At 39.6% G+C, this 27,453-nt stretch overlaps 2 protein-coding genes across 4 annotated transcripts in view; one reads left to right on the top strand and one right to left on the bottom strand.

Annotated features, from left to right (window-relative positions):
• The window catches only part of LOC125928619 (integrin alpha-D-like), a 36,286-nt gene extending 20,761 nt beyond the window's left edge, over positions 1–15,525 (top strand). The window contains exon 29 of the mRNA XM_049639353.1: positions 15,482–15,525. Coding sequence (XP_049495310.1) covers positions 15,482–15,525 — 44 coding nt within the window. The remainder of the gene's footprint in view (positions 1–15,481) is intronic.
• Positions 1–27,453, bottom strand: part of LOC125928126 (integrin alpha-D-like) — a 74,575-nt gene that overhangs the window by 27,564 nt on the left and 19,558 nt on the right. The window contains exons 19-26 of one of the 3 annotated variants that reach the window (XM_049638711.1): positions 27,312–27,395; positions 24,957–25,035; positions 24,686–24,793; positions 24,501–24,578; positions 24,184–24,297; positions 23,932–24,033; positions 23,554–23,664; positions 16,008–17,416 (exon numbers count right to left, since the gene is read on the bottom strand). In XM_049638711.1, the coding sequence (XP_049494668.1) occupies positions 17,318–17,416; positions 23,554–23,664; positions 23,932–24,033; positions 24,184–24,297; positions 24,501–24,578; positions 24,686–24,793; positions 24,957–25,035; positions 27,312–27,395 (775 nt within the window). In that variant the 3' untranslated portion in view covers positions 16,008–17,317. Of the gene's footprint in view, positions 1–16,007; positions 17,417–23,553; positions 23,665–23,931; positions 24,034–24,183; positions 24,298–24,500; positions 24,579–24,685; positions 24,794–24,956; positions 25,036–27,311; positions 27,396–27,453 lie in introns of those variants that run through there. The other 2 variants (XM_049638712.1, XM_049638710.1) reach the window with 2 other exon arrangements.

Below are 27,453 nucleotides of genomic sequence, written 5' to 3'. Positions count from 1 at the left end.
CATTTTAGCCACTCTGACTGGCGTGAGATGGTATCTGAGTGTTGTTTTGATTTGTATTTCCCTGATGAGGAGCGACATTGAGCATCTTTTCATGTGCCTGTTGGTCATCTGGATATCTTCTTTAGAGAAGTGTCTATTCATCTTTTCTGCCCATTTCTTCACGGGATTATTTGTTTTTCAGGTGTGGAGTTTGGTGAGCTCTTTTTAGATTTTGGACACTAACCCTTTGTCCGATATGTCATTTGCAAATATCTTTTCCCATTCCGTTGGTTGCCTTTTAGTTTTGTTGATTGTTTCCTTTGCTGTGCAGAAGCTTTTTATCTTCATAAGGTCCCAGTAGTTCATTTTTGCTTTTAATTCCCTTGCCTTTGGGGATGTGTCAAGTAAGAGATTACTACGGCTGAGGTCAGAGAGGTCTTTTCCTGCTTTCTCCTCTAGGGTTTTGATGGTTTCCTGTGTCACATTCAGGTCCTTTATCCATTTTGAGTTTATTTTTGTGAATGGTGTGAGAAAGTGGTCTAGTTTCAACCTTCTGCATGTTGCTGTCCAGTTCTCCCAGCACCATTTGTTAAAGAGACTGTCTTTTTTCCATTGGATGTTCTTTCCTGCTTTATTAAAGATTAGTTGGCCATACGTTTGTGGGTCTAGTTCTGGGGTTTCTATTCTATTCCATTGGTCTATGTGTCTGTTTTTGCGCCAATATCATGCTGTCTTGATGATTACAGCTTTGTAGTAGAGGCTAAAGTCTGGGATTGTGATGCCTCATGCTTTGGTCTTCTTCAGAATTACCTTGGCTACTCGGAGTGTTTTGTGGTTCCATATAAATTTTAGGATAGCTTGTTCTAGCTTCGAGAAGAATGGTGGTGCAATTTTTATTGGGATTGCATTGAATGTGTAGATAGCTTTGGGTAGTATTGACATTTTAACAATATTTATTCTTCCAATCCATGAGCACGGAATGTTTTTCCATTTCTTTGTGTCTTCTTCAATTTCCTTCATAAGCTTTCTATAATTTTCAGCATATAGATCTTTTACATCTTTGGTTAAGTTTATTCCTAGGTATTTTATGCTTCTTGGTGCAATTGTTAATGGGATCAGTTTCTTTATTTGTCTTTCTGTTGCTTCATTATTAGTGTATAAGTATGTAACTGATTCTGTACATTGATTTTGTATCCTGCGACTTTGCTGAATGCATGTATCATTTCAAGTAGACTTTTGGTGGCATCTGTCGGGTTTTCCATGTATACTATCATGTCATCTGCAAAAAGTGAAAGGTTGACTTCATCTTTGCCAATTTTGATGCCTTTGATTTCCTTTTGTTGTCTGTTTGCTGATGCTAGCACTCCCAACACTGTGTTAAACGACAGCGGTGAGAGTGGACATCCCTGTCGTGTTCCTGATCTCATGGGGAAAGCTGTCAGTTTTTCCCCATTGTGGATGATATTAGCTGTGGGCTTTTCCTAAATGGCTTTTATGATGGTTGCATATGTTCCTTCTATCCCGACTTTCTCAAGGGTTTTTATTAAAAAACGATGCTGAATTTTGTCAAATGCTTTTTCTGCATCGATTGACAGGATCATATGGTTCTTATCTTATCAAAGTAATGCTGGCTTCATAGAATGAGTCTGGATGTCTTCCTTCCCTTTCTATTTTTTTAGAACAGCTTGAGAAGGATAGGTATTATCTCTGCTTTAAATGTGTGGTAGAATTCCCCAGGGAAGCCATCTGGTCCTGGACTCTTATTTGTTGGGAGATTTTTGATAACTGAGTCAATTTCTTCGCTGGTTATGGGTCTGTTCAAGTTTTCTATTTCTCCCTGTTTGAGTTTTGTAAGTGTGTGGGTGCTTAGGAATTTGTCCATTTCTTCCAGGTTTTCCAATTGTTGGCATATAATTTTTCTTTTTTTTTATTCCTTAATTTTTTTCTTTTTTCTTTTTTTTTCAACATATGAAGTTTATTGTCAAATTGGTTTCCATACAACACCCAGTGCTCATCCCAACAGGTGCCCTCCTCAATACCCATCACCCACCCTCCCCTCCCTCCCACCCCCCATCAACCCTCAGTTTGTTCTCAGTTTTTAAGAGTCTCTTATGCTTTGGCTCTCTTCCACTTTAACCTCTTTTTTTTCCTTCCCCTCCCCCATGGGTTTCTGTTAAGTTTCTCAGGATCCACATAAGAGTGAAACCGGCATATAATTTTTCATAGTAGTCTCCGATAATTGCTTGTATTTCTGAGGGATTGGTTGTAATAATTCCATTTCCATTCGTTATTTTATCTATTTGGGACATCTCCCTTTTCTTTTTGAGAAGCCTGGCTAGAGATTTATCAATTTTGTTTATTTTTTCAAAAACCAACTCTTGGTTTCATTGATCTGCTCTATAGTTTTTTTAGATTCTGTATTGTTTATTTCTGCTCTGATCTTTATTATTTCTCTTCTCCTGGTTTTGGGGTGTCTTTGCTGCTCTGCTTCTAGTTCCTTTAGGTGTGCTGTTAGATTTTGTATTTGGGATTTTTCTTGTTTCTTGAGATAGGCCTTGATTGCAATGCATTTTCCTCTCCAGACTGCCTTCGCTGCATCCCAAAGCGTTTGGAATGTTGTGTTTTCATTTTCATTTGTTTCCATATATTTTTTAGTGTCTTCTCTAATTGTCTGGTTGACCCCTTTCTTCTTTAGTATGGTGTTCTTTAACCTCCATGCTTTTGGAGGTTTTCCAGACTTTTTCCTGTGGTTGATTTCAAGTTTCATAGCCTTGTTGTCTGAAAGTGTGCATGGTATGATCTCAATTCTTGTATACTCATGAGGGGCTGTTTTGTGACCCAGTATGTGATCTCTCTTGGAGAATGTTCCATGTGCACTTGAGAAGAAAGTATATTGTGTTCTTTTGGGATGCAGAGTTCTAAATATATCTCTCAAGTCCATCTGATCCAATGTATCATTCAGGGCCCTTGTTTCCTTATTGATCCTGTTTCTAGATGATCTATCCATTGTTGTAAGTGGAGCACTAAAGTTCCCTGGAATTACCACATTATTATCAATAAGTTTACTTATGTTTGTGAGTAATTGTTTTATATATTTGGGGGCTCCTGTATTTGGCGCATAGACATTTATAATTGTTAGCTCTTCCTGATGGATAGACCCTTTAATTATTATCTAATGCCTTTCTTCATCTCTTGTTAAAGCCTTTAATTTAATTCTAGTTTGTGTGATATAGGTATGGCTACTCTAGCTTTCTTTTGACTTCCAGTAGCATTATAGAAAGTTCTCCATCCCCTCACTTTCAATCTGAAGTTGTCCTCAGGTCTAAAATGAGTGTCTTATATACAGCAAATATATGGGTCTTGTTTTTTTATCCATTCTGATACACTATGTCTTTTGTTTGGAACATTTAGTCCATTTTCATTTAGTGTTATTTTTGAAAGATATGGGTTTAGAGTCATTGTGATGTCTGTAGATTTCATGCTTGTAGTGATATCTCTGGTACTTTGTGGTCCTTGCAACATTTCACTCAGAATCTCCCTTAGGATCTCTTGTAGGGCTGGTTTAGTGGTGAATTCGTTCAGTTTTTGTTTGGGAAGACCTCTATCTCTCCTTCTATCCTGAATGACAGACTTGCTGGATAAAGGATTCTTGGCTGCATATTTTTTTCTGTTCATCACATTGAAGATTTCCTACCATTCCTTTCTGGCCTGCCACGTTTCAGCAGATAGGTCTGCTACTATTTTCATGTGTCTACCTTTGTAAGTTATAGCCTATTTAGCACTAGCTGCTTTCAGAATTTTCTCTTTATCCTTGTATTTTGCCAGTTTCACCATGATATATCATGCAGAAAATGGATTCAAGTTATTTCTGAAGGGAGTTCTCTGTGCCTCTTGGAATTCAATGTCTTTTTCCTTCCCCAGATCAGGGAAGTTCCCAGCTATGATTTGTTCAAGTACACCTTCAGCCTCTTTCTCTCTCTCTTCCTCTTCTGGAATTCCTATTATACAGATATTGTTCCATTTCAATGCATCACTTAGTTCTCTAATTTTGACCTCATAGTCTTGAATTTTTTTATCTCTCTTTTTCTCAGCTTCCTCTTTTTCCATAATTTTATCTTCTAATTCACTTATTCTCTCCTCTGCCTCTTTAATCCGAGCTGTGGTCGCCTCCATTTTATTTTGCACCTCATTTATAGCATTTTTAAGCTCTCATGACTATTTCTTAGTCCCTTGATCTCTGTAGCAATAGATTCTCTGGAGTCTATACTTTTTTTCAAGCCCAGCGATTAATTTTATGACTATTATTCTAAATTCTTGTTTTGTTACATTGCTTAAATCATTTTTGATCAATTCGTTAGCTGTCAGTACTTCCTGGAGTTACTTTTGAGGAGAATTCTTCCTTTTTGTCATTTTGGATAATCCTTGGGGTGGCATTGAACTGCACGCCATTTCCCCTGTGCTGTGTGGAGTTAACCTGTGTCGGTAGGTGGGGCCACAGTCAGACTCAACATCTGTCCCCAGCCCACCGCTGGGGCCACAGTCAGACTGGTGTGTACCTTATCTTCTACTCTCCCATCGGCCAGACTCACTGTGGAGTGGCGTGGCTACTTGCACACTGCCAGGCTTGTGGTGCTGCTTTGATGGGATCTGGCATATTAGCTTGGATGGATCCACAAGGTGCACAGGGGCAGAAGGGGCAGGATTAGCTCACTTTGCCATCTGTGGTCCCCTGAAGGATGGGTCCCACAGCACTGGGAGGGAGGCAGTCTTGTCAGAGCGATGGATCCACAGAAGCACATTGTTGGGTGTTTGCGCAGTGGAAGCAAGTTCAGTGATGGGAACTGGTTCCCTTTGGGATTTTGGCTGGGGAATTGGAGAGGGAGATGGTGTCTGTCAGCACCTTTGTTCCCCACAGAGCTGAGCTGTCTTCCAGGGCTCCACAACTCTCCCTCTCGGTGTCCTCTTGCCTTCCTGCTCTCTGAACAGAGCTGACTTTTAACATTCTAGATGTTAAGTCCCACTGGCTGTCAGAACTCACAGAGGCCAGCCCCTCCCCTTTTGCAAGCCAGACTTCAGGGGCTCTGCCTTCCCAGGTGGGCTGCCCCTCCACCGCCCTAGCTCCCTCATGCCAGTCCATGTAGCACGCACTGCCTCTCCCCCCTTCCTCATCTCTTCCATGAGCCTCTCGTCTACCTTTGGCTCCAGAGAGTCTGTTATGCTAGTCTTCTGGTGGTTTTTTGAGTTATTTAGGCAGATGTGGGTGGAATCTAAGTTATCAGCTGGATGAGGTGAGCCCAGTGTCCTCCTACGCCACCATCTTCTGAACCCCCCTTATAGTTTTTTTATTCTCTGTTTGGTCTTCTTTTCTCCCTTTTTATTTTTCTCTTTTTATGGGACCACTGACCAGTGGGATGGAGCAACCAAAATGAAACAACAGAGTGCATGCAAGATACACCAAAAACGCTATCTGAAGTGTCAGACCCTGGACAATGTATGGCCCCTTTTTAAAATAGCAGTACTCTCAGTTGCAGGAAACATAACAAGATTTTAAAACATGCAAAAGACAGAAATTTAGTCAAAATGACAAAACAGAGAAATTCTTCCCAAAAGAAAATTCAGGAAGAAATCACAGCCAGAAAATTTCTCAAAGAGAAGTAAACAATATATATGAACAAGAATTTAGAATGACAGCCATAAGACTAATAGCTGGACTAGAAAAAATCATAGAAGAATCTCTTGCTGCAGAGATAAAAAAAAAAGAAGAATTAGTCACCATGAATTTTAAAATGCTATAATTGAGATGCAAAATAAAATAAATACAGTGATAACAAGGGTAGAACAAGCAGAGGAGAGAATAGTTGAAATAGAATATAAAGTAATGGAAAATAATGAAGCTGAAAAAAAAGGACAGGAAATTACTAGATCATGAGGGGAGAACTAGAGAATTAAGTCATTCCATGAAATGAAACAATATCCATATCATAGGAGTTCCAGAAGAAGAGCAATGGAAAGGGACAGGTTTATTTGAACAAATTATAGCTGAGAACTTCCCTAATCTGGGGAAGAAAACAGGCATCCAAGTCCAAGAGGCACAGAGAACTCCTTGTAAAAGCAACAAAAAACAGGTCAACACAATGACATATCATAGCAAAACTAGAAAAACACAAAGATAAAGAGAGAATTCTGAAAGTAGCTAGGGCCAAATGATTCTTAAACTACAAGGGTAGACATATATGGTTAGTAGCAGACCTGTCCACTGAAACTTGGCAAGCCATAAGAGAGTAGCAGGAAATATTCAATGTGAAGAATAGGAAAAATTTGCAGCCAAGAATCCTTTATCCAACAAGTCTGTCATTCAGAACAAAAGGAGAGATAAAGAGTTTTCCAGACAAACAAAAACTGAAGGAATTCATCACCAGTAAACCAGCCCTACAAGAGATCCTGAGGCGGACTCTGTGAGTGGAAAGGGGCAAAAACTACAAAGGACCAGAGACATCACAACAAACATGAAATCTACAAATAACACAATGCCACTAAATTCATACCTTTCAGTAATTATTCTGAATGTAAATGGACTAAATGCCCCAATCAAAAGACATAGGGTATCACAATGGATTAAAAAAAACGTATCTATCTATATGATGCCTACAAAAGACTCACTTTAGACCAGAGGACACCTGCAGATTGACAGTGAGGGGATAGAGAAACATCTATCACACTAACAGACATCAAAAGAAAGCCGGAGTAGCCACGCTTATATCAGACAAACTAGATTTTAAAACAAAGACTGTACCAAGAGATGAAGAAGGGCATTGTATCATGGCATTATATCATAATTAATAAATATATCCATCAAGAAGAGCTAAAAATTGTAAATATTTATGCCTCCACATGAAACACCCAAATATATAAATCAATTAATCACATACATAAGCAAATTTTTGGATAATAATACTGTAATTGTAGGAGACTTTAATACTCCACTTACAACAATGGATAGATAATCCAGACAGAAAATCAATAAGGAAACAACAATGCTGAATGACACATTGGACCAGATCACATTTTGGATAGATCACATTTTGGGTCACAAAACAATCCTCAACAGGTACAAAAAGACCAAGATCATACCATGCACATTATCAGATCACAACGCAATGAAACTTAAAATCAAGCACACAAAAATTTTGGAAATCCCCCAAATACATGGAGGTTAAAGAACATCATACTAAAGAATTAATGAGTTAACCAGGAAATTAAAGAAGAAATTTAAAAATACATGGAAGCCAGTGAAAATGAAAACATGACAGTCCAAACCCTTTGGGATGCAGCAAAGGCAGTCCTAAGAAGAAAATACATTGCAATTCAGGCCTGTCTCAAGAAGCAAGAAAGGTCCCAAATACACAGCCTAACCTTACACCTAAAGGAGGTAGAAGAGCAACAGCAAATAAAGCCTAAAGCCAGTAGAAGTAGGGAAATAATAAAGATTAGAGAAGAAATAAATGATATAGAAACAAACAAAAACAGTAGAACAGATCAATGAAACTAAGAGCTGGTTCTCTGGAAGAATTAATAAAATTGATAACCCCCTAAAAAGAGTTATTAAGAAAAAAAGAGAAAGGATTCAAATGGATAAAATCACAAATGAAAAAGAGAGATCACAACCAACACCACAGAAATACAATACAAATTGGGCCATCTGGGAGAAATGAAAAAATTCCTAGGAACTCACAGACTACAAACACTTAAACATAAAGAGATAGAAAATTTAAAGAGATCTATAACCAACAAAGAAATTGAATCAGTTATCAAGAATCTCCCAACAAACAAGAGTTCTAGGCAAATGGCTTCCCAGGGGATTTCTGCCAGACATTTAAAGAAGAGTTAATACATATTCTTCTCAAACTCTTTAAAAAAAAAAAGAAAGAAATGGAAAGAAAGCTTGCAAACTCATTCTACAAAGCCAGCATTACCTTGATTCCAAAACCAGACAAAGACTGCACTAAAAAGGAGAATTACAGGCCAATATCCCTGAAGAAACTGAATGCAAAAATTCTCAACAAGATACTAGCGAATTGAGGACATTAAAAGAATTATCCACCATGACCAAGTGGGATTTATTCCTGGGCTGCAGGGCTGGTTCAATATTAGCATATCAATCAGTGTGATACACCATATTTATAAAAGAAAGGACAAGAACCATAAGACTCTGTCAATAGATGCAGAAAAAGCTTTTGACAAATTACAGTATCCTTTCTTGATAAAAATGCTCAAGAAAGTAGTGATGGAAGAAACATACCTTAACATCATAAAAGTCATATATGAAAGGTCCACAGCTAATATCATCCTCAATGGGGTAAAACTGAGATCTTTTTCCCTAAGATCAGAAATGCAACAGGGCCGCCCATTCTTGCCACTGTTGTTCAACATAGTATTGGAAGTCCTAGCCTCAGCAGACAACAAAAAGAAATAAAAGGCATCCAAATTAGCAAAGAAGTAAAACTTCCACTCTGTGTAGGTGACATTATACTCTACATGGAAAACTTGAAAGACTCCACCAAAAAACTGCTAGATTTGATACATGAATTCAGCAAAGTCCTAGGATATAAAATCAATGTAGAAAAATCAGTCGCATTTCTATAAACCAAAAATTAAGCAACAGAAAATGATATCAAGGAATCGATCTCATTCACAATTGCTCCCAAACTCATAATACCTAGGAATACACCTAACTAAAGACGTAAAAGATCTGTATGCTGAAAACTTTAGAAAGCTTATGAGAAAAATTGAAGAAGCCACAAAGAAATGGAAAAAAACGTTCCATGCTCATGGATTGGAAAAACAAATATTGTTAAAATGTTGATACTACCCAAAGCAATATACATATTCAATAAATCCCTATCAAAATAACACCAGCATTCTTCACAGAGTTAGAACAAACAATCCTAAAATTTATATGGAAGCATAAATAGCCAAAGTAATGTTAAAAAAAAAAAACAAACAAACACAAAGCTGGAGGCATCACAATCCCAGACTTTAACCTGTATTACAAAGTTATAATCATCAAGACAGTATGGTATTGGCCCCCAAACAGACACACATATCAATGGAGCAGAATCAAGAACCCAAAAGTGGACCCACTAATACATGGCCAACTAATCTTCGATAAAGCATGAAAGAATATCCAATGGAAAAAAGACAGTCTCTTTAGTAAATGGTGCTGGAAGAACTGGAAAGCAACATGCAGAAGAATTAAATTGGACCACTTTCCTATACCATACACAAAAATAAATTCAAAATGATGAAAGACCTAAATGTGAGACAGGAAACCATCAAAATCCTACAGGGGAAAACAGACAACAACCTCTTTGACCTAGGCTGCAGCAACTTCATATTTGACATGTCTCCAGAGGCAAGGGAAATAAAAGCAAAAATGAACTATTGGGAACTTATAAAGATAAAAATCTGCACAGCAAAGGAAACAATCAACAAAACTAAAAGGTAACCAATGGAATGGGAGCAGATATTTGCTAATGACATATTGGATAAAGGGTTAATATCAAAAATGTATAAAGAAATTACCAAACCCAACATCCCCCCAAAAAAACAAATAACCAGTGAAGAAATGGGCAGAGCACATGAATAGACACTTTTCCTAAGAAGACTTCCAGATGGGAAACAGACACATGAAAAGATGCTCAACATCACTCATCACCAGGGAAATACAAATCAAAATCACAATGAGATACCACCTCACACTGGTCAGAATGGCTAAAATTAACAACTCAGGAAACAATAGATGTTGGCGAGGATGTGGAGAAAGAGGAACATTTTTTGCACTGTGGTGGGAATGCAAACTTGTGTAATCACTCTGTAAAATTATGTAGGTTCCTCGAAAAATTAAAAATAGAACTACCCTATGACCCAGCAATAGCACTACTAGGAACTTAAAGGACTTTAAACAATGCTGATTCAAAGGGGCAGATGTATGCCAATGTTTATAGCAGCACTATCCTATCAACAATAATTAAATTATGGAAAGAGCCCAAATGTCCATCAACTGATGAATGGATGAAGAAGATGTGGTATATATATGATGAAAAATAATTCTTGACATTTGCAACAACATGATGGAACTGGAGGGTCTTATGCTAAGTGAAATAAGTCAGTCAGAGAAAGACAGCTATCATATGATTTCAGTCATACTTGGAATTTGAGAAATTCAATGGATGAGCATAGGGGAAGGGAAGGAAAATTAAGATAAAAAAAGAAAGGGAGGCAAACCATAAGAGACTGTTAAATACAGAGAACAAACTGAAGGTTGCTGGCTTGGGGGTGGATAGGGGGTGGGTTAAATGGGTGATGGGCATTAAAGAGGACACTTTTTAGGATGAGCACTAGGTGTCATATATAAGAGATGAATCACTGGGTTCTACTCCTGAAGCCAAGACTACACTGTATGTTAACTAACTTGAATTAAAAAAAATATCCCAAGAGTGCCATGTATTAATGAATATTCTACCTGCTAATAAGCCTCACACAAAATGGTGAGATACAGGGAACTCTATACTTTCTGAGTGTTTTGTGAGTTTATGAAAGTTATTTTTCAAAATATTTGAGTTCCAAAATAAAATTCACTCTGAGGAAAGCAGGCTTTTCTATGGACTCATCTGATTAACAAGGCATGAGATCCTAGAGGACATGAGGTCTGTCTGAGACCTATTAGAAAACCGAATGGAAGTCATCCAGCAGTCATTAATGAAATGGAGTCAACGTGTGCAGAAGCCCTTATAATCAAAGGCCTGTTTCCCTGCAGCAGCTCCTCATTACCAAGGAAGGAGAAAAGTACCCCAGATCCTTTCAGGACTCTTGGTCTTTGGGGCACAATACAAAATGTGTGAGAGAAGTGGGAGGAAAATCCCCTGGATCCCCGCAGGATTAATTTAAAAAAAAATAACAGAAAAATACTCAACATGCCAAAGCCTTGTGATGAAAATGAAGGAAAACCACAGAACATGCCAAAGCCTGTGACTGATCACTCTTCAGAAGATGTACCACAGGAGGTGGAAGGAAATCCTCACATTTCCAAAGAAGGTTCAAGCCAGGAAGCCTAAGGAAATATTAGAGGAGGGCTGACCCACCTGACTAGGGTTTTTTGTTTGTTTGTTTTGGTTTTTCAATTTTGCATTATTTGTTCAAATTTTTATTTAAATTTTGCTTAGTTCACACATAGTCTTTGTTTGCAGGAGTAGAATTTAGTGATTCATTACTTACATATAACACCCAGTACTCAACATGACAAGTGCCCTCCTTAATATGCTTCATGCATTTAGCCCTACCCAAGTCACCTCCCTCCACCAACCCTCAGTTTGTTCTCTGCTAGAGTCTCTTATGATTTGTTTCCCTCTCTCTTTTTTCTTTCCCCTTATGTCCATCTGTTTTGTTTCTTAAATTCCACATATGAGTGAAATCATTATGGTATTTTCTTTCTCTAATTGATTTATTGTGTTTAGCATAATACACTTTAGCTCCATCTATGTTGTTGCAAATGGCAAGATTTTATTCCTTTTGATGACTAATATTCCATTATACACCTTCTTTACTATTTATCAGTCTATGGGCATTTGGGCTCTTTCTATAGTTTGGCTATTGTTGATAATGATGCTATAAACATCAGGGTGCATGTAACCCTTCATCTGTATTTTTGCAGCCCTTAGGTAACTTTCTAGTAGTGCAATTGATGGGTCACAGGGTAGTTCTATTTTTAGCTTATTGAGGAATCTCCATACTGTTTTCCAGAGTGGCTGCATCAGTTTGCATTCCCACCAACAGCACAAGAGGGTTCCCTTTCTCCAAATCCTCACCAATATCTATTTGTTCCTGAGTTGTTAATTTTAGCCATTCTGACAGGTGTGAGGTGGTGTCTCATCATGGTTCTGATTTGTATTTCCCTGATGTTGAGTGATGTTGAGCATCTTCTCATGTTTCTGTTAGCCATCTGGATGTCTCCTATTCATGTCTTCTGCCCATTTATTAACTGGGTTATTTGCTTTTAGGTGTTGAGTTTAATAAGTTCTTTATAGATTTTGGATACTAACACTTTTCAGATATGTTGTTTGAAAGTATCTTCTCCCATTCCATAGGCTGCTATAGTTTGTTGATTGTTTCCTTCACTGTGCAAAAGCATTTTATCTTGATGAAATCCCAATAATTTTTGCTTTTGTTTCCCTTGCCTTCGATGACGTGTATAGTAAGAAGTTGCTATGGCTGAGGTCAGAGAAGTTGGCCTGGCCATGGGTTTAAACATTTTTTTTTAATGTTTATTCATTTTTGAGAGACAGAGAGAGACAGAACACGAGCAGGGAAGGGGCAGAGAGAGGGAGACACAGAATCTGAAACAGACTCCAGGCTCCGAGCCATCAGCACAGAGCCCAACGCGGGGCTCGAACTCATGGACTATGAGATCATGACCCGAGCTGAAGCCGGACGCTCAACCGACTGAGCCACCCAGGCGCCCCTGGCCATGGGTTTAAAGAGGACATGCCTGTGAAGCATTTGGAGCCTGAAGAAATGATAAGAGGAGTAGATGAGGTGGAAATTCTTATGGAAGAGATAGGAAGAGAAGAACAAGAAACAAGTTTGTGGTGATGCATTGGAGAAGCAAAGGCATTCATATAGCCTTTTCATACATATGAATTCATACATATTCTGTATGCTTTAGGCTTGAATTCTGTTCTTGACTGATATTAAATTCTGGCCTCTGCTTTCTTACTGCCAGCATTTTCTGATGTATCTTTGACTCCCTTGTACTTTTAATCATCTGATGGAATTTTGTAAAAGAACAAAGTTTCCTTGTTACCAACATCTCACTGGACTTTGTATTTTGACCCATTCTCCAGGTCTGTTTTTCAATTGGAAAGCTTCACATATATGCATGAAAATATATTCATTCTATTTTGTGAAGTAAAACATAACAGGTTACAAAGCAGTATGTTTAGTATCAGCTCACATTTGCAGGATTAAATGCTAAATTGTGTGTGAATGCATATGTATATACATACATACATATATCCAAAAAATTTTTAAGTTATATACAATATTAACCATGCTGTCATCTATACCATCCAGATAGTCTCAACAACACATTGCTCTTTTGAGGCTTCTACTGTGGAAATGGTGGGTTGTGTACATGCCAAGTACAGGGGAGAGAGTAAGGAGCGTCCCATTGCCCAGGTCCAGCTCAAGAGTCAATTGGTGGCCACATCCTGTCAGTGACCTCCTCCAACATTCTACCCCTTGTGACTGGCTATTAGAATGTTACACACACCTCTCTGCTGCAATGTGCCCTGAATGGTCAGCAATGAGTTTCACTAGGATAGCGGCGACTCCTTTAGCAGCTATTTGCATGCACTGCAGGCAGATACCACAGTAGCAGTAGAGGCACGTGCAAGAGAAAACACAGATGAAGATAATGATTCCTAAAATAAGTAACCTTTTTTCCCCACCAAGAGCCCCATAATCCAAACCATTTATTTATTAAGTCCCCTAGTTTTGGGGTCAGATCATTCAGGGCATTCACTTGTGTCCTCATGGGATTTAATAAAGATGATACATTAACAGACTCATCAGATATGAACACACAACACTCTTTTTGGGTTATAGCACAGGTTGTCTTCTTGTGAGATAGCAATAATATACAAAGTGATCCTACTTTGGAGGACATGTTTTCTCATTAGAGATATTTCAGTATTCAGTAAATACAGGCTTTGTCAGCTATAATTTAAGTCTTGGTGGATGAATTTAGTAAGGGCTTCTGTGTGTGCTATTATGTCCTCCAGACCAATTAAGAGAACAAAGACAGCAGCCAAATGATCTTATCAGTGCAAAACAGCTTTCCCATCTGGCCTTGAGGAGAGGGGGGATAGCAATTTTTGTTACTGTGGGATAAACTCTCCAACTCTCCCATGCCCAAGGAAAACCCAGGATGCAGTGTCCCAATCACCCAGGTGGAAGCCATGGCCAAAGATTTGTCCACACAACCACTGGGTCCCATTCAGGGTTACCCAACAAATATCTGGGCAACTCAACCAATCAGTCCCAAACCAGTCACTATCCTTTAAAGTGACAGAATGACTACACAGTTCCAGTGATATCTATCCCATGGCCAACTCCCAAGACCCATTTTTCAGTCTCCTGGCTAGCTAGAAAGTTGTTGGTTTGCACTTCAGGAATTCCCAGGATGAAATTTGAAACCAGTCCCAATATTGAAGGCAGACAGAGCCTGAATGAAGAGTCAGGCCACTCCAGATTGGTAGGTAGCAGAGTTAATAAGCAAGGGAAATATGAGGCTTTTCTTGGGCAGCTGCAACAATAGATCTTTGCACATGCCCACCAGAATCTTAAGTTTATACAGAGGACTTAACTAGATTGAGGCACATGTACCACCCAGATAGACTCAGTACATATTGCTTTCTAAGGATGTGTCCTTGAAAGTGGCTCCCACACTGGGAATGGTGGGCAGAGTATATATTCCAAGGACAGGGCAGGGGATTAGAAGACTCGAATTACCTGGGTCAACCAATGGTCACCTCCTTTCAATGACCTTCTCCACCAAAGTGCTCTTCTTGCCTTTGGGCACTATTATCCAAGGACAAAATGCCTGTAGCTATGGCAGCCATCTTGCAATGATGAGGGGGATGGTCTAAGACAAAAGCATCACAAGATAGCCACATCTTAATGTCATTATTGAGTGACTGAATTAATGACTATATCTGGACCCCTTGTGAGAAGGCTTTTTATATACCTTATGTATTTTAATGTTCCCTGTTACTTGCAGCCAAAACCAACTTTCCAGTATAGATATTAACCTCGTTGCTGCTTTTATAGGCTTCTTGGAAATTATGTGACTATTACATACTTTTGCTATAAGAGCAACTTTAATTTATGCTACTGTAGTTTTGTTGTCTTCTCTGTATTTAATGATAAAATTGTTGCTTTGGGATGTTCTAAGAAACATGCTTCAGTTGTTCTGAGAAACCTTTGTTGCCTTATCTGAGAGGTCAATTTTATCATGTGTGAAAATGACACAAAAGCTTTGATAACTTCATGCCATCATTTGACAAAGTTTCATAATGGATAATGGCCTAGGAGAAAATAGATATGTAACCCAATAAAATCCAATTTCAATGGTATAATATTTTCTAGATATTTTTTAATTTTGGGTTCAGAATAACTCATCCCACCATTCATATCCCTATACTAAATGTTCACTGGAATCTCATTCAATATTGATTTTGATGATATTATCCTAAGCAATTTACTTTTTTTTAAATCACAACTTTTATGTTTCAATGAAAAAATTTTGAGCCATTGATCCATTTTTGTGATTTGGAGATATAGCATAACACAAGAGCACCTGTGAAAAATGCAAATAAAATTAATATAAGTAATAATATGCAAATATGCAAACAGGTGAAAATAACACCTGTTGCCTTCATTTTAGGCAAGAGCCCACTGCAGTCCTTAGAGCCCATGGACAACCTTTAGGAACACAATTATTAAGGATATAGCAGTATTTCTATGAAAGTCACCAGTTTCAAATGTGTGAAATGTATGGGTTCAAAACTGTTCCTTGCTGGGTTTTTTTTCCCTAAAACTTAGCACTTAGGAGACCACCAGACACCACTGTGATTCATGGAACACATTTTGAGAAACAACATTCTCAAGCTTGATTCTCATATACTCTAATCTTAAGGCCCACTCATAGCTATTGCATAGTATTTTGTCCTTCTGGAAACTCCAAAGGGATTTTGGGCCCTATAATGGTGAATGCAGGAGATATTTTTGGTTGGCAGTAAAGGGTCATTTTCCAGCTTCCCCTAAAATCACTCATCAACTGTCTCACCCTTCTGTAGTTTTAATTCAAACATCCAAATTGCCCAAACTCCTGGGAGGTGGCAGCAGCAGTGAGATCCCTCTAGGGCATGGAATGGCCTGCTATGTGTTGACTCACAAGTCAATACTGGGCACTGGTTTGGCCTTTATGCTAAGATGGGTGGTATAAGAGTAAGAATGCTTATTTGGGGCGGCAGATCTCTGATATAGGGCTTCAAAGTGCCTTCTAATCACTAGCCATATGCAAATAATGACCCCTTCATTACATCCTAGGATTTGTAAGAAATATCTGTGTATTAGTCCACTCTAATGACCTTTCCAACTGAGCCCCTTCTCCTTGCCCCCACCACAGCCCCATCAGCTTCCTATCAGTGACAGACTGGAGAATAGAGTGAGTAGATTAAGAAGTCAGGTTACCCTAACATAGGGACATTAATAACCTCCATTGTATTTAACTTTCTTGTCCTGGCCCCAGGCTTCACAGAAGGCAAGCATCCACCATGGTTAGTGGACACTATAGGCATCAATATACAGGACTCCCATCCCTACAGTTTTAGACCTTTGACATAGTAACCAAAAAATGCACATGCATTGTTTTGTGCAATGTGTTAAATTGTTAATGCAAACATTTAAAATACACAATTTTTAGGATAATGCTTTAGCATTTCTTCATTCACTATATTTGGAACCTCAAAAAATGGAAGTATCCTGGGCATATTGATCTCTTGAGAGATGCTGGAGCTAGCTGAGCCAAAGTGACATTGGGGCAATACCCCTGCTGGGGTACTACTTCTCCCTCCCAGCCAGCAATGCTGACAAAGGCTGGAAGCCATGTTTACAAATTCCAATGTGTAGACATTTTATTCCCAATTCAGTTTCAAAATCTGGACTGAGATTCCTGAGACAAAGAGCTGATACTGATAGTATTTTACTAGGAATTAGGACAATAGTGATGCACAGAGCAACTCATGATGTGTGTATCAAAGCCCACCTTCTGGAAATGGAGCTGGATTCCTAATATCAATTGGAGAGTTCAATTGCCATTCTATGAAAATTAGGGATCCACCAAAGATAGATGAGGATTGTGGATTGTTTAGTACTGTACTTTAGAAAGATCATTGGTGGCTAGTGAAGAAAGAGAGACTGGAGCCTGAGGCTATTGTTCATGTATTTCTAGGTAAAAATCAAAATCAAGCCCACCCAGGGGCAATGGTGAAGATCCTGTTCTGGGGTTTCCAGTTGCAGCCTTGACAAAACAAATAGCCCTTCCCAGGCAAGCACTTTGGGTGAACACAATGCATTTCCCAAAGGGAGAAAGCAACCTGATCCTGGCCTCCCTCACATGGAGCATTTCTCTCCCTGCTGGTCTAACTTAGGTTAGAGTAAGAGGTCCAGGAAACCTCTCACAGGAGAACAGGTCCAAGGGAGAATAGGAGGTAGTTTCTTATTGGGCAACTTGATGGTCTGAGGTCCCATTTTCTGAGATAGTCTGTCCATTTGCTTCCTCTATCATTTCCTTATACTGACGTTTGAAGAAGCCAACCTGTGGAGAGGAAGGAAAAGGGAATTAGGAAATCCAGTGGAAGAGGGGAAATGAGACAACTGGGGAGGGAGAGGGATCACCATTGGAAGAGCCCCTACTATGTTCCAGCACTGCACTAGAAACGTTAGACATGCTATGTCATTTAGCCTTTACCAAAATTCTGTGAGTGGGGTGGAATCACCTTCAGAATGAGAAATCAAGACCCAGCATGGGCCAGGCGCTGCCTACAGTCACGGAAGGAATCAGCGCTGGTATCCACACCAAATCCAGGTCTTTGCTTTTATGTTACAATTTGCTATGAAGGGAAACATGTAGTGAAGAAGAGGAGAGTGGAAAAGACAGGGAGAGCAATTAACAGCGTCCTGAGAATCAGATAGGAAGGTACATTCATAGGGACTAATGAGGACTGGTGATGTCATACGTGGGAAGGGATCTCTCACACTCAGCGACCTAGCAAGAATGTGCACGTAGGCCAGGGGAGGTCTGCAAACCCTGGTACTGGTTGTGTGTTGCAATTTACCATAAACTCTGATCTGCTGTGTGGTCATGCAGCTGTCTTCTGCAACAAGCCAGCACCAGCCACAAAACATGAAGACCCTCCATCCCTCCATGGGCATCCAAGAGGAGACCCTCCATGGGATCAGGGCATCCAAGGAACTGCGGGGCGGGGGGGGGGTCTGTGAAGTGGAAGGTTTTGAAACACAGTTGTGCCTGAGTTAAATCACAGAGTGCTGCACCGTTTGGCAGGCAGACAGCTCAGGCACAGACAGGGTGAAGGCAGGTATATGATAGAAACCAGGGACACAGGCAGTGTCACTGCACATCTGTGAGGGCTTGCTGAGGAGGGGTGGCATGCATTTCCCACTCCAAATAAGAGCGAACAGGGCCAAACCATTTTCTTGTGACACCATCAGATTGAAACACTTCAGTGACTGAACCCATCAAATTGAACCACTCAGTGAGCCACCAAGTGGAGAATGGAGCCACTACACCAAGCCCGGTGACACTGTGCCCTGCAGACATATCTCCATTACAGCAATTGTACCAGAGAATCAGAGAGGCAGGCCCCACTCCCAGAGGACCAGCACAAATCCCTTCACACACTAAGTCTATGGATCATTGACGGCTGCAAAGTTTCAGCTCTAAGGGAAAAAGTGCCTAGTGCCCCATGGGGGTCTTTCTTTTTTCTTTCTTTCTTTCTTTCTTTCTTTCTTTCTTTCTCTCTTTCTTTCTTTCTTTCTTCTCTCTTTTGTCTGTTCTTTTTGTTCTTTTATTTTTGTCTTTATTTTTGTTAGATACAGAAAGAGCAATTTTTATTATTTTATTTTAAAAATTTTTATCATTTTTAAATTATATGTATATATTTTTCTTTTCTTTTTCTTTTCTTTCCTTCTACCTTTTTCTACCAAGCTTCTTGTAAAAAGCAGACCAAAACACACCTAGGATCTAGCTTCCTTTATGTATTTTATTTTATTTATTTAATTTCTTTTTCTTTCTCCAATTTTTTAAAAATTTATTTGGTTGTATTTTGATTTTTCTTTCTTTCTTTCTCTCCAAAATCACAAGATGGAGGAATTCACCCCAAAAGAAAGAACAGGAATAAATGACAGTCAGAGATATTTAGTCAATACAGATATAAGTAAGATGTCTGAACTATAATTTAAAACAATTAAGGGTGTTAGCTGTGCCTGAAAAAAGCATAGGAGACACTAAAGAATCCCTTACTGCAGAGATAAAAGAACAAAAATCTACTTGGGCCAAAGTTTAAAATGGTATAAACTGAGATGCAATCCCAAATTGAAGCTATAAAAACAAAGATGGGTGAAGTAGAGGAGGAAATCAGTGATATAGAAGATAAAATTATGGAAAATAATGAAAATGAAAAGATGAAGGAAAGAAAGGTCATGGATGACAATGACAGACTTAGGGAACTAGGTCGCTTATTAAAATGTAATAACATCTATGTCTTGGGAGTCCCAGAAGATGAAGAGAAAGAAAACAGGGCAGAAGGTTTATCAGAACAAATTATAGCTGAAAACTTCTTAATCTAGGGAAAAACACAGACATCAAAATCCAAGAAGCACAGAGAACTCCCATTAAATTCAACAAAAGCGGGTCATCACCAAGGCATGTCATAGTCAAATTTACAAAATACACAGATAAGGAAAGAATCCTGAAAGCAGAAAGGAGGGAAAAGTCCTTAATCTACAAGGAAAGCAGATTAGGTTTGCAGCACATCTTTCCACAGAAACATGGCAGGCCAGAAAAGAGTGGCAGGAAATGTGCCAGGAAATATTCAACATGCCGAATGCAAAAAATATGCAGCCAAGAGGTCCTTTTCCAGCAAGGCTGTCATTCAGTATAGGAGGAGAAATAAGGACTTTCCAAACAAACAAAAACTGAAGGAGCTCATGACCATTAAACTAGCCTGGCAGAAAATTTTAAGGGAGACTCTGAGTGAAGAGGAAAAACAGAAAGACCAAACAACAGACTACAATGGACCAGAGACCATCACCAGAAACATCACTGTACAGTCAACAAAATGGCACAAATTCATATCTTTCAATAATTACTCTGAATGTAAATAGACTAAGTGCTCCAATCAAAACACACAAAGTGTCAGAATAGAATTTGTTTTTAGAAAGGTATATCTATATCCTGCCTACAAAAGACTCATTTTAGACCTAAAGGCACTGGCAGATTGAAGATAAAAGGATGGAAAACTATCTATCATGCTAATGGATGTTAAAAAAAAAAACCACGCTGGGTTACCTATATTTCTATCAGACACATCAGACTTTAAAACAAAGAGTGTAACAAGAGATAAAGAAGGGCATTAGATCATAATTAAGGCATCTATCCATCAGGAAGATCTAACAATAGTAAATACTTAGGCCCCAAATTGGAAGCACCCAAATACATAATTCAATTAATAACAAACATAAAGAGATTCATTGATAATAATACAATAAGAGTAGAGGACTTTAACACCCCCAAGGAAAATGACTTTGAATGACACACTGGACTGGATGAACTTAATAGATATATTCAGGATATTTCATCCTAAAGCAGCAGAATACACATTCTTCTCAAGTGCACATGGAACATTCTCCAGAATAGATCACATACTGGGTCACAAATCAGCCCTCAACAAGTACAAAAAAAATTGAGATAATATTATGTATATTTTCAGATCACAATGCTATGAAACTTGAAATCAAGCACACAAAAAATTTTGAAAACCCCCAAATACATGAAGGTTAAAGAATATCCTAACTAAAGAATTAATGAGTTAACCAGGAAATTAAAGAAGAAATTTAAAAATACATGGAAGCCAGTGAAAATGAAAACACAATGCAGAAAAGGCAGTCTTAAGAGGAAAATATATTGCAGTTCAGGCCTGTCTCAAGAAGCAAGAAAGGTCCCAAATACACAACCTAACCTTACACATAAAAGAGGCAGAAAAGCAACAGTAGAAGCCAGTAGAAGAACTGAAATAATAAAGATTAGAGCAGAAGTAAATGATATAGAAACAAACACACAAAAACAGTAGAACAGATCAATGAAACTAAGAGCTGGTTCTCTGGAAGAATTAATAAAATTGATAACCCCCTAAAAAGAGTTATTAAGAAAAAAAGAGAAAGGATTCAAATGGATAAAATCACAAATGAAAAGGAGAGATCACAACCAACACCACAGAAATACAACAATTATAAAAGAATACTGTTAAAAATTATATGCCAGCAAACTGGACCATCTGGAAGAAATGGGAAAATTCCTAGGAACTCACAAACTACAAAAACTTAAAGAGAAAGATATATAAAATTTAAAGAGATCCATAACCAGCAAAGAAATTGAATCAGTTATCAAAAATCTCCTCAAAAACAAGAGTCCTGGGGCAATGGTTTCCCAGGGGATTTCTACCAGACATTTAAAGAAGAGTCAAACAGAACAGATGAACATAAGGGAAAGGAAGCAAAAATAATATAAAAACAGGGAGGGGGACAAAACATAAGAGACTCTTAAATATGGAGAACAAACAGAGGGTTACTGGAGGGGTTGTGGGAGGGAGGATGGGCTAAGTGGGTAAGGGGCATTAAGGAATCTACTCCTGAAATCATTGACTATATGAACTATAGTGAAACTATATGAAAGATATTGAAGAGGACACAAACAAAAGGAAAAGCCTGTATGTTCATGAATTAGAAGAAAAAAAAACATTGTGAAAATGTCTGTACTACCCAAAGCAATCTACACATTTAATGCAATCCTTATCAAAATGCCACCAAGACACCTGTTGTGATGAGCACTGGGTGTTGTATATAAATAATGAATCATTGGATTCCACTCCTGAAACTAATATTGACTGTATGTTAACTAACTAAAATTTAAATTAAAAATGAATTAAAAAAGTAAGTAAGTAAATAAATAAATACCACCAGCATTTTTTGCAGAGCTAGAACAATCTTAAAATTTGTATGCAACCACCAAAGACCCTGAATAGCCAAAGCAATCCTGATAAAGCAAAACAAAACTGGAGGCATCATGATTCCAGATTTCATGCTATACTGCAAGTCTTTAGTCATCAAGACAGTGTGGGTACAAAAACAGACACATAGGTCAATGGAACAAAATATAAAACCAAGAAATGGACCCACAACTATATGGTTTACTCATCTTCGACAAAGCAAGAAAGAATATTCAATGGAAAAAAGACGGTGTCTTCAACAACGGGTGTTTGGAAAACTGGGGAGTGACATGCAAAACAACGAAATTGCACCTCTATCCTATGCCATACACAGTAAAAAATTCAAAATGGATGAAAGACCTAAATGTGAAACAGGAGACCATCAAAATCCTAGAAGAGAACAAAGGCAGCAACCTCTTTCACTTTGGCTGTAGCAACTTATTAGTACACACGTTGCTAAAGGCAAGGGAAACAAAAGCAAACCTGAATTACTGGGACTTAGTCAAGATAAAAAGTTTCTGCACAGTGAAGGAAATAAGAACTAAACTAAAAGGCACCCTGTGGATTGGGAGAAGATATCTGCAAACAACATATCTGATAAAGAATTTATAAAACTCAGTAGCCAAAAAACACACAACCCTGTTAAGAAATGTGCAGAAGACATGAATAAATACCTCCAAAGAACACATCCAGATTGCTAACATGAATATGTTCAATATCACTCATCATCAAGGAAATACAAATCAAAACCACAATGAGATACCACCTCACATCTGTCAGAATGGCTAATATTAGTGACACAAGCAACAACAGGTGTTGGCAAGGATTGGGAGAAAGGGGACCTCTTACACTGTTGAAGGGAATGCAAAGTGGACAACAATATGGAGGTTCCTCAAAAAACTAAAAATAGAACTACCCTAGATCCACAAATGCTCTATTAAATATTCACCCAAAGATAAAAAAAGACAGATTTGAAAGGGTACATGCACTGCATGTTTATAGCAGCATTATCAACAAAAGACAAACTATGGAGAGAGACCAAATTTCCATTGAACTGATGAATGGATAATGATGCAGTGTGTGTGTATGTGTACGTGTGTGTGTGTGTGTGTGTGTGTGTGTGTATATATATATATATATATATATGATGGAATATTACTCAGCCATCAAAAAGAATGAAATCTTACTATTTGCAATGATGTGGATGAGCTAGAATGTATTATGCTAAGTGAAATAAGTCGATCAGAGAAAGACAAATACCATATGAAATCACTCATATGGGGATTTTAAGAAAGAAAACTGATTAACATATGGCAAGAGGGGAAAGAAGAGAGAGGGAAACAAACCACAAGAGACTCTAAGTGATATAGAACAAACTGCAGGTTGATGGAGGGAGGTAGGTGGGAGTGGGCTAGATGGGTGATGGGTATTAAGGAGGACACATGTTGTTATGAACCGTGGGTGTTGTATGTAAGTTATGAATTACCGAATTCTACTCCTAAAACCAATATTGCACTGGATGTGAATTAGATTTAAAAAATTAATAAAAAATTTGATAATAACAAAAAATAAAGAATGTGTACCTATATCCAAGGTGAGCTCTTCCCCACAATGCAGAAAGAATGGGATCAAAAACTGATGGTGTCAAAAGCAGGATGAAAACACTCACCTTGTAGAGGATGGCTGTGATGAGAGCCAGCAGCAGCAGTCCTCCCAAAGAGCTGCCCATAATAATGGGGATGGAGTTGTAGACCTCATACTTCTCTAGTACCATCTCCATCTGGAGTGGAGGTGACCTCATCAGAAAGTATCAGAACTCTTGCTGTCCCAGACTCTTCCCAGGTTCCCCAACCTTTAACTCTCTCCCCTCCTTTCTTTACTCCAAGGGGTGACATACAGAAAAACTCATGGGCGTAGGGACAACCCTCCTGCTGAGAGACCTTCATCCTTCCTCCATCCAAGCTTGTGAGTCTCCCACAAGGCACCACAGATTTTGCATTAGGAGCCCTCTTACCAGCCTGGCCACTGCCTACCACACAGTCACTACCTGAGCACTCAAGAATGCCTCTTGTCCTGGAAGCTGGGAATACATGGACCTGTTGAACGTGATTTCAGCCACACTTACAATCAATACCTTCTTCTGCAATGTCTACAAAACAGAGGGGGCACAGATGAGGAACTAGCACTGGGAAAGGCACAGAGTTCAAGAAATGTCCTGGCTGGAGGATGGACACAGACGTCATCTGGTGGCACCTGAATCCTGGGGGGAAGGGGGGGCTCTCCTGTTGGGCCTACACACCTGGCTGACCCAGTCAAAGCTGAGGTTGCCCTTCAGGATGAATTCAACTTCCTCCTGGATGCCAAAGGAGGGCAGGTCACAGCGGAACCTCAGGCAATCAGCAATGGAGCAGTTCTAGGGACAGGAGAGGAATGAAGTTGAGGAGGGTCTTAGTTTAGGCAAGAACGACAGCAGAAAATAAACTCTGTCAGGCTTGGGGTTGAGAACAGATGAACAATTATAGGACATATGTATACATCTGCAACCCAGCAAGTGCATTTCCCTATATACCCCAATATGCAGCTGGTCCTGCAATGGGAATCCAGGGTCTTTCTCACCAGTACAAGACTCCCTGGAATCTGGGTCAGGAATTCAGGATGCTGGGGAGGTTCCCTCTCTGACACGCAGGGGAGACTCTAGTGAGAGAGAGAAAATAGCCACAAAATGATCAACATTTCACTGGTAAGACGGTATGGGGCACTGTGGGTCAGACTCCGGAGCATTAGGAAAGGCAAGCAGGCACCTGTGAAGGGGCCACAACAGCCACATCCCACACAGCCACACCATTCAGCAGGATAGGAACCCAGAAATGAATGCTGATGGCCAGATCTCGCTGACTCAGGTTATTCACCTGCAGAAAATTGAGACAGAACGTTATTGTGGTCCTAGAGCATCCCAAATCCTACTCCTTTCCTGGTTCTAGCCCTCAGGTACACTGTCTGTCTCTTTTCCACAAGCTCCAAACATTAGCAGCACCATGGGAGGGAAGATATGGATGCTCCCTGGCTTCTCACACGATAACGATGCTCAGCTTCTTTCTTGCTCTTCTCACCAGAAGTTGAAAAGTTGAAGTACTTGGTAGATTCTTCCTGCCTGGAGAGAGAGGGCTTGTTGGTGAGAAACAGCTACGGAGCCATCCTCACTTTTGCCCCAATCGTCTTCCAAAGGCTCTGTGGGCCCAGAAGAATGCCTAGAGATATAATTACAGTCCCCGCATGCCTCTGCAGACTCAGCTTCAGCCCTTCTCCCATGACTTTTGCCCCAGTCACCCAGAACTGCTAGGTTGCCCTCTGATACCCTGGCTCTTTCAAGTTCCCATAACTTTGTTCAAGTTCTTTCTTTTGCTTGGAATGTAATTACCACTCCCCTTCTGGAAAATGTCACTTAAAGGCCCAACTTAAACATTACTTATTATAACATTTAAACACTTTCCCACGAGAAGGCATTCACATGGCTTTCTCCCTCTAGTAGGTACGTGGTTGGCCTTAGGTAATGCTTTCAGAGGCCACTGCCAGAACAAAAAAGCCTAAGGGGACTCAAGGGAATCATGGTTGGATCACTCAGGAAAAAATGCAGTGCAAGCCCCTCCAGATGGAAAGAATAAAATAAATGTGGCTATCCTGGGGCAGCTAAGTAAATGTGAAAAAGGATGGTGCATGAACACAAGACCCTGGAGCAGACATAAATGTCCCAGGCTGCAGGTGGGTTTCCATCCATCTATCCATGCATCCATGGCCTTCTTCAGTAAACATTTACCCTGTGACTGGCTGTGTGCTTGACTCTGGAGATACAACAGTTAACAAGCCATAATCCCTGTCTTTCCAGAGTTATCATCTAAGGTCTCAGTGGAATCAAGCAAACAAGCAACGGGACATGCACATTTCACCAGCAGCTAGTGTACAGAAGCCAGGCCAGCCATACGGAAACTCCACGCCCCCCACCCCAGTTTTCCCACAGATGTGACTGTCAGTTTGATGATTAAGAACACAGGTTTTGGAGCCAAGCCATCTGGGTTCACATTTCAGTCTACCACTTCCTACCCAACTAATTTAAGGCAAGCTACTAAACCTCTCTGGAGCCCTGTAGTTTCTTCCTCTTTAGAATGAGGATGCTAATAATAGCGCCTGTAATAGAGTTGTGAGGCAGTTTGCAGCAATGACATAAATGTTAGGATTTATTTTTTCCCTCAGTGTGTTTGCCCTCCTCTATGCTCCTGATCCCAAATGTTTCTCTCTGTGCTTCAGTTTTTTCACCTTAAAACTTCAGTTCTAACTCTCTTTTCAAATTTCAGTAAATCACTCAGTTTTCCCAATCCTTGGAGAGGCACAGTAGTATATGGGCATGAGCACAAGCTCTGGAGTCAGACCATCTGAGTGATTCGTGGTGCTATCACTTCCCAGCTGACTGACAGGGGCAAGTTATTTAACCTCTTGATTTCTTTGTTGCTAAAAAAGGGTGGTTAACAATAACTATGTCATAGAGTTATTCGAAGGATTAAAGGAATGTAGATATGTGTCAAGTACATTTAAAATGCCTGTCATATCATAAGTATATATAACTGGAAGCTCTTAAATTACAAGTTTCACTGTTCTCCCATGGTTAGAAGGGGAAATTAGGACACAGAGTTTGGAAGGGCAATGACACACTGTTTGATCAGCACCCCCAACCCAGTTCCCCTAAAATTTCATGTGTCAGCAGCAGCAGCAACAACAGTAGCAAACTCTGTCCCATGGCAATATTATAAGCTTCTGACCAACTCACTAAGCCTCTGGAGTTTGGTGAGGTATTCAGGGCTCTTTGCCCTGCTTCCAGCCTGACCTGCCCCTGCTCCTCCACCCACCTTCAAAACTGAGAGCAACAACCCTGCACTTGCCTCTCCTGTGGCCTGCTGCAGCCTTGGCCTCTTAGAGACTTTCCCAGCAGTTTCTCACACCTCTGCTCTCCTTCTGGTTTGGTGAAAACCTGACCTTTTATTTCCTCTGTGTGGTGACAAACCATATTCCCCACTTCAGAGTGCTAAAAAAGCCTCAATCTTAACCTAGTTAGTTTCACCTCTGCACATTCATATCTAGCACCAAAACCAGAATTGGCTTCATGTTAAAGGAAGCCTCCATCTTAGAGAAAGAGAGAGGAGTGCACAATGGTGGCAAATGTGCATCCAAATAGTAGGCCAATTCATCAGAGAAGAAGCAAGAACTGTATGGTAGATGGTATTATAGATAAATGTACGGCTGGTCACAAGTATTTCCATGTGAGGAATCAGAGGGGATAGTTTAGATACCCACCCTTTCAAGAGCAGGCTGGGCAGCCATGGGAGGTACTAGGCTTAGAGGAAGGTCAGAGGTCAAGGGAGGGCAGGTATTAAATACCTGCTGATCACCATGTAGACAGCATATTTCACAGGGAGCTCCAGCTGGAAGGTGGTCTTGCTAGATGTAGGCTTATTATTCTCACTGGAGAGAGAGGGGGGGAGCCCAGTTGGGAAGGAATCCAAGAGAGAAACCTCTGACT

The sequence above is a fragment of the Panthera uncia genome, chromosome E3 (genome assembly GCF_023721935.1).
Source record: "Panthera uncia isolate 11264 chromosome E3, Puncia_PCG_1.0, whole genome shotgun sequence".
NCBI lineage: Eukaryota > Metazoa > Chordata > Mammalia > Carnivora > Felidae > Panthera > Panthera uncia.
This window is presented reverse-complemented; position numbering and strand designations above follow the sequence as displayed.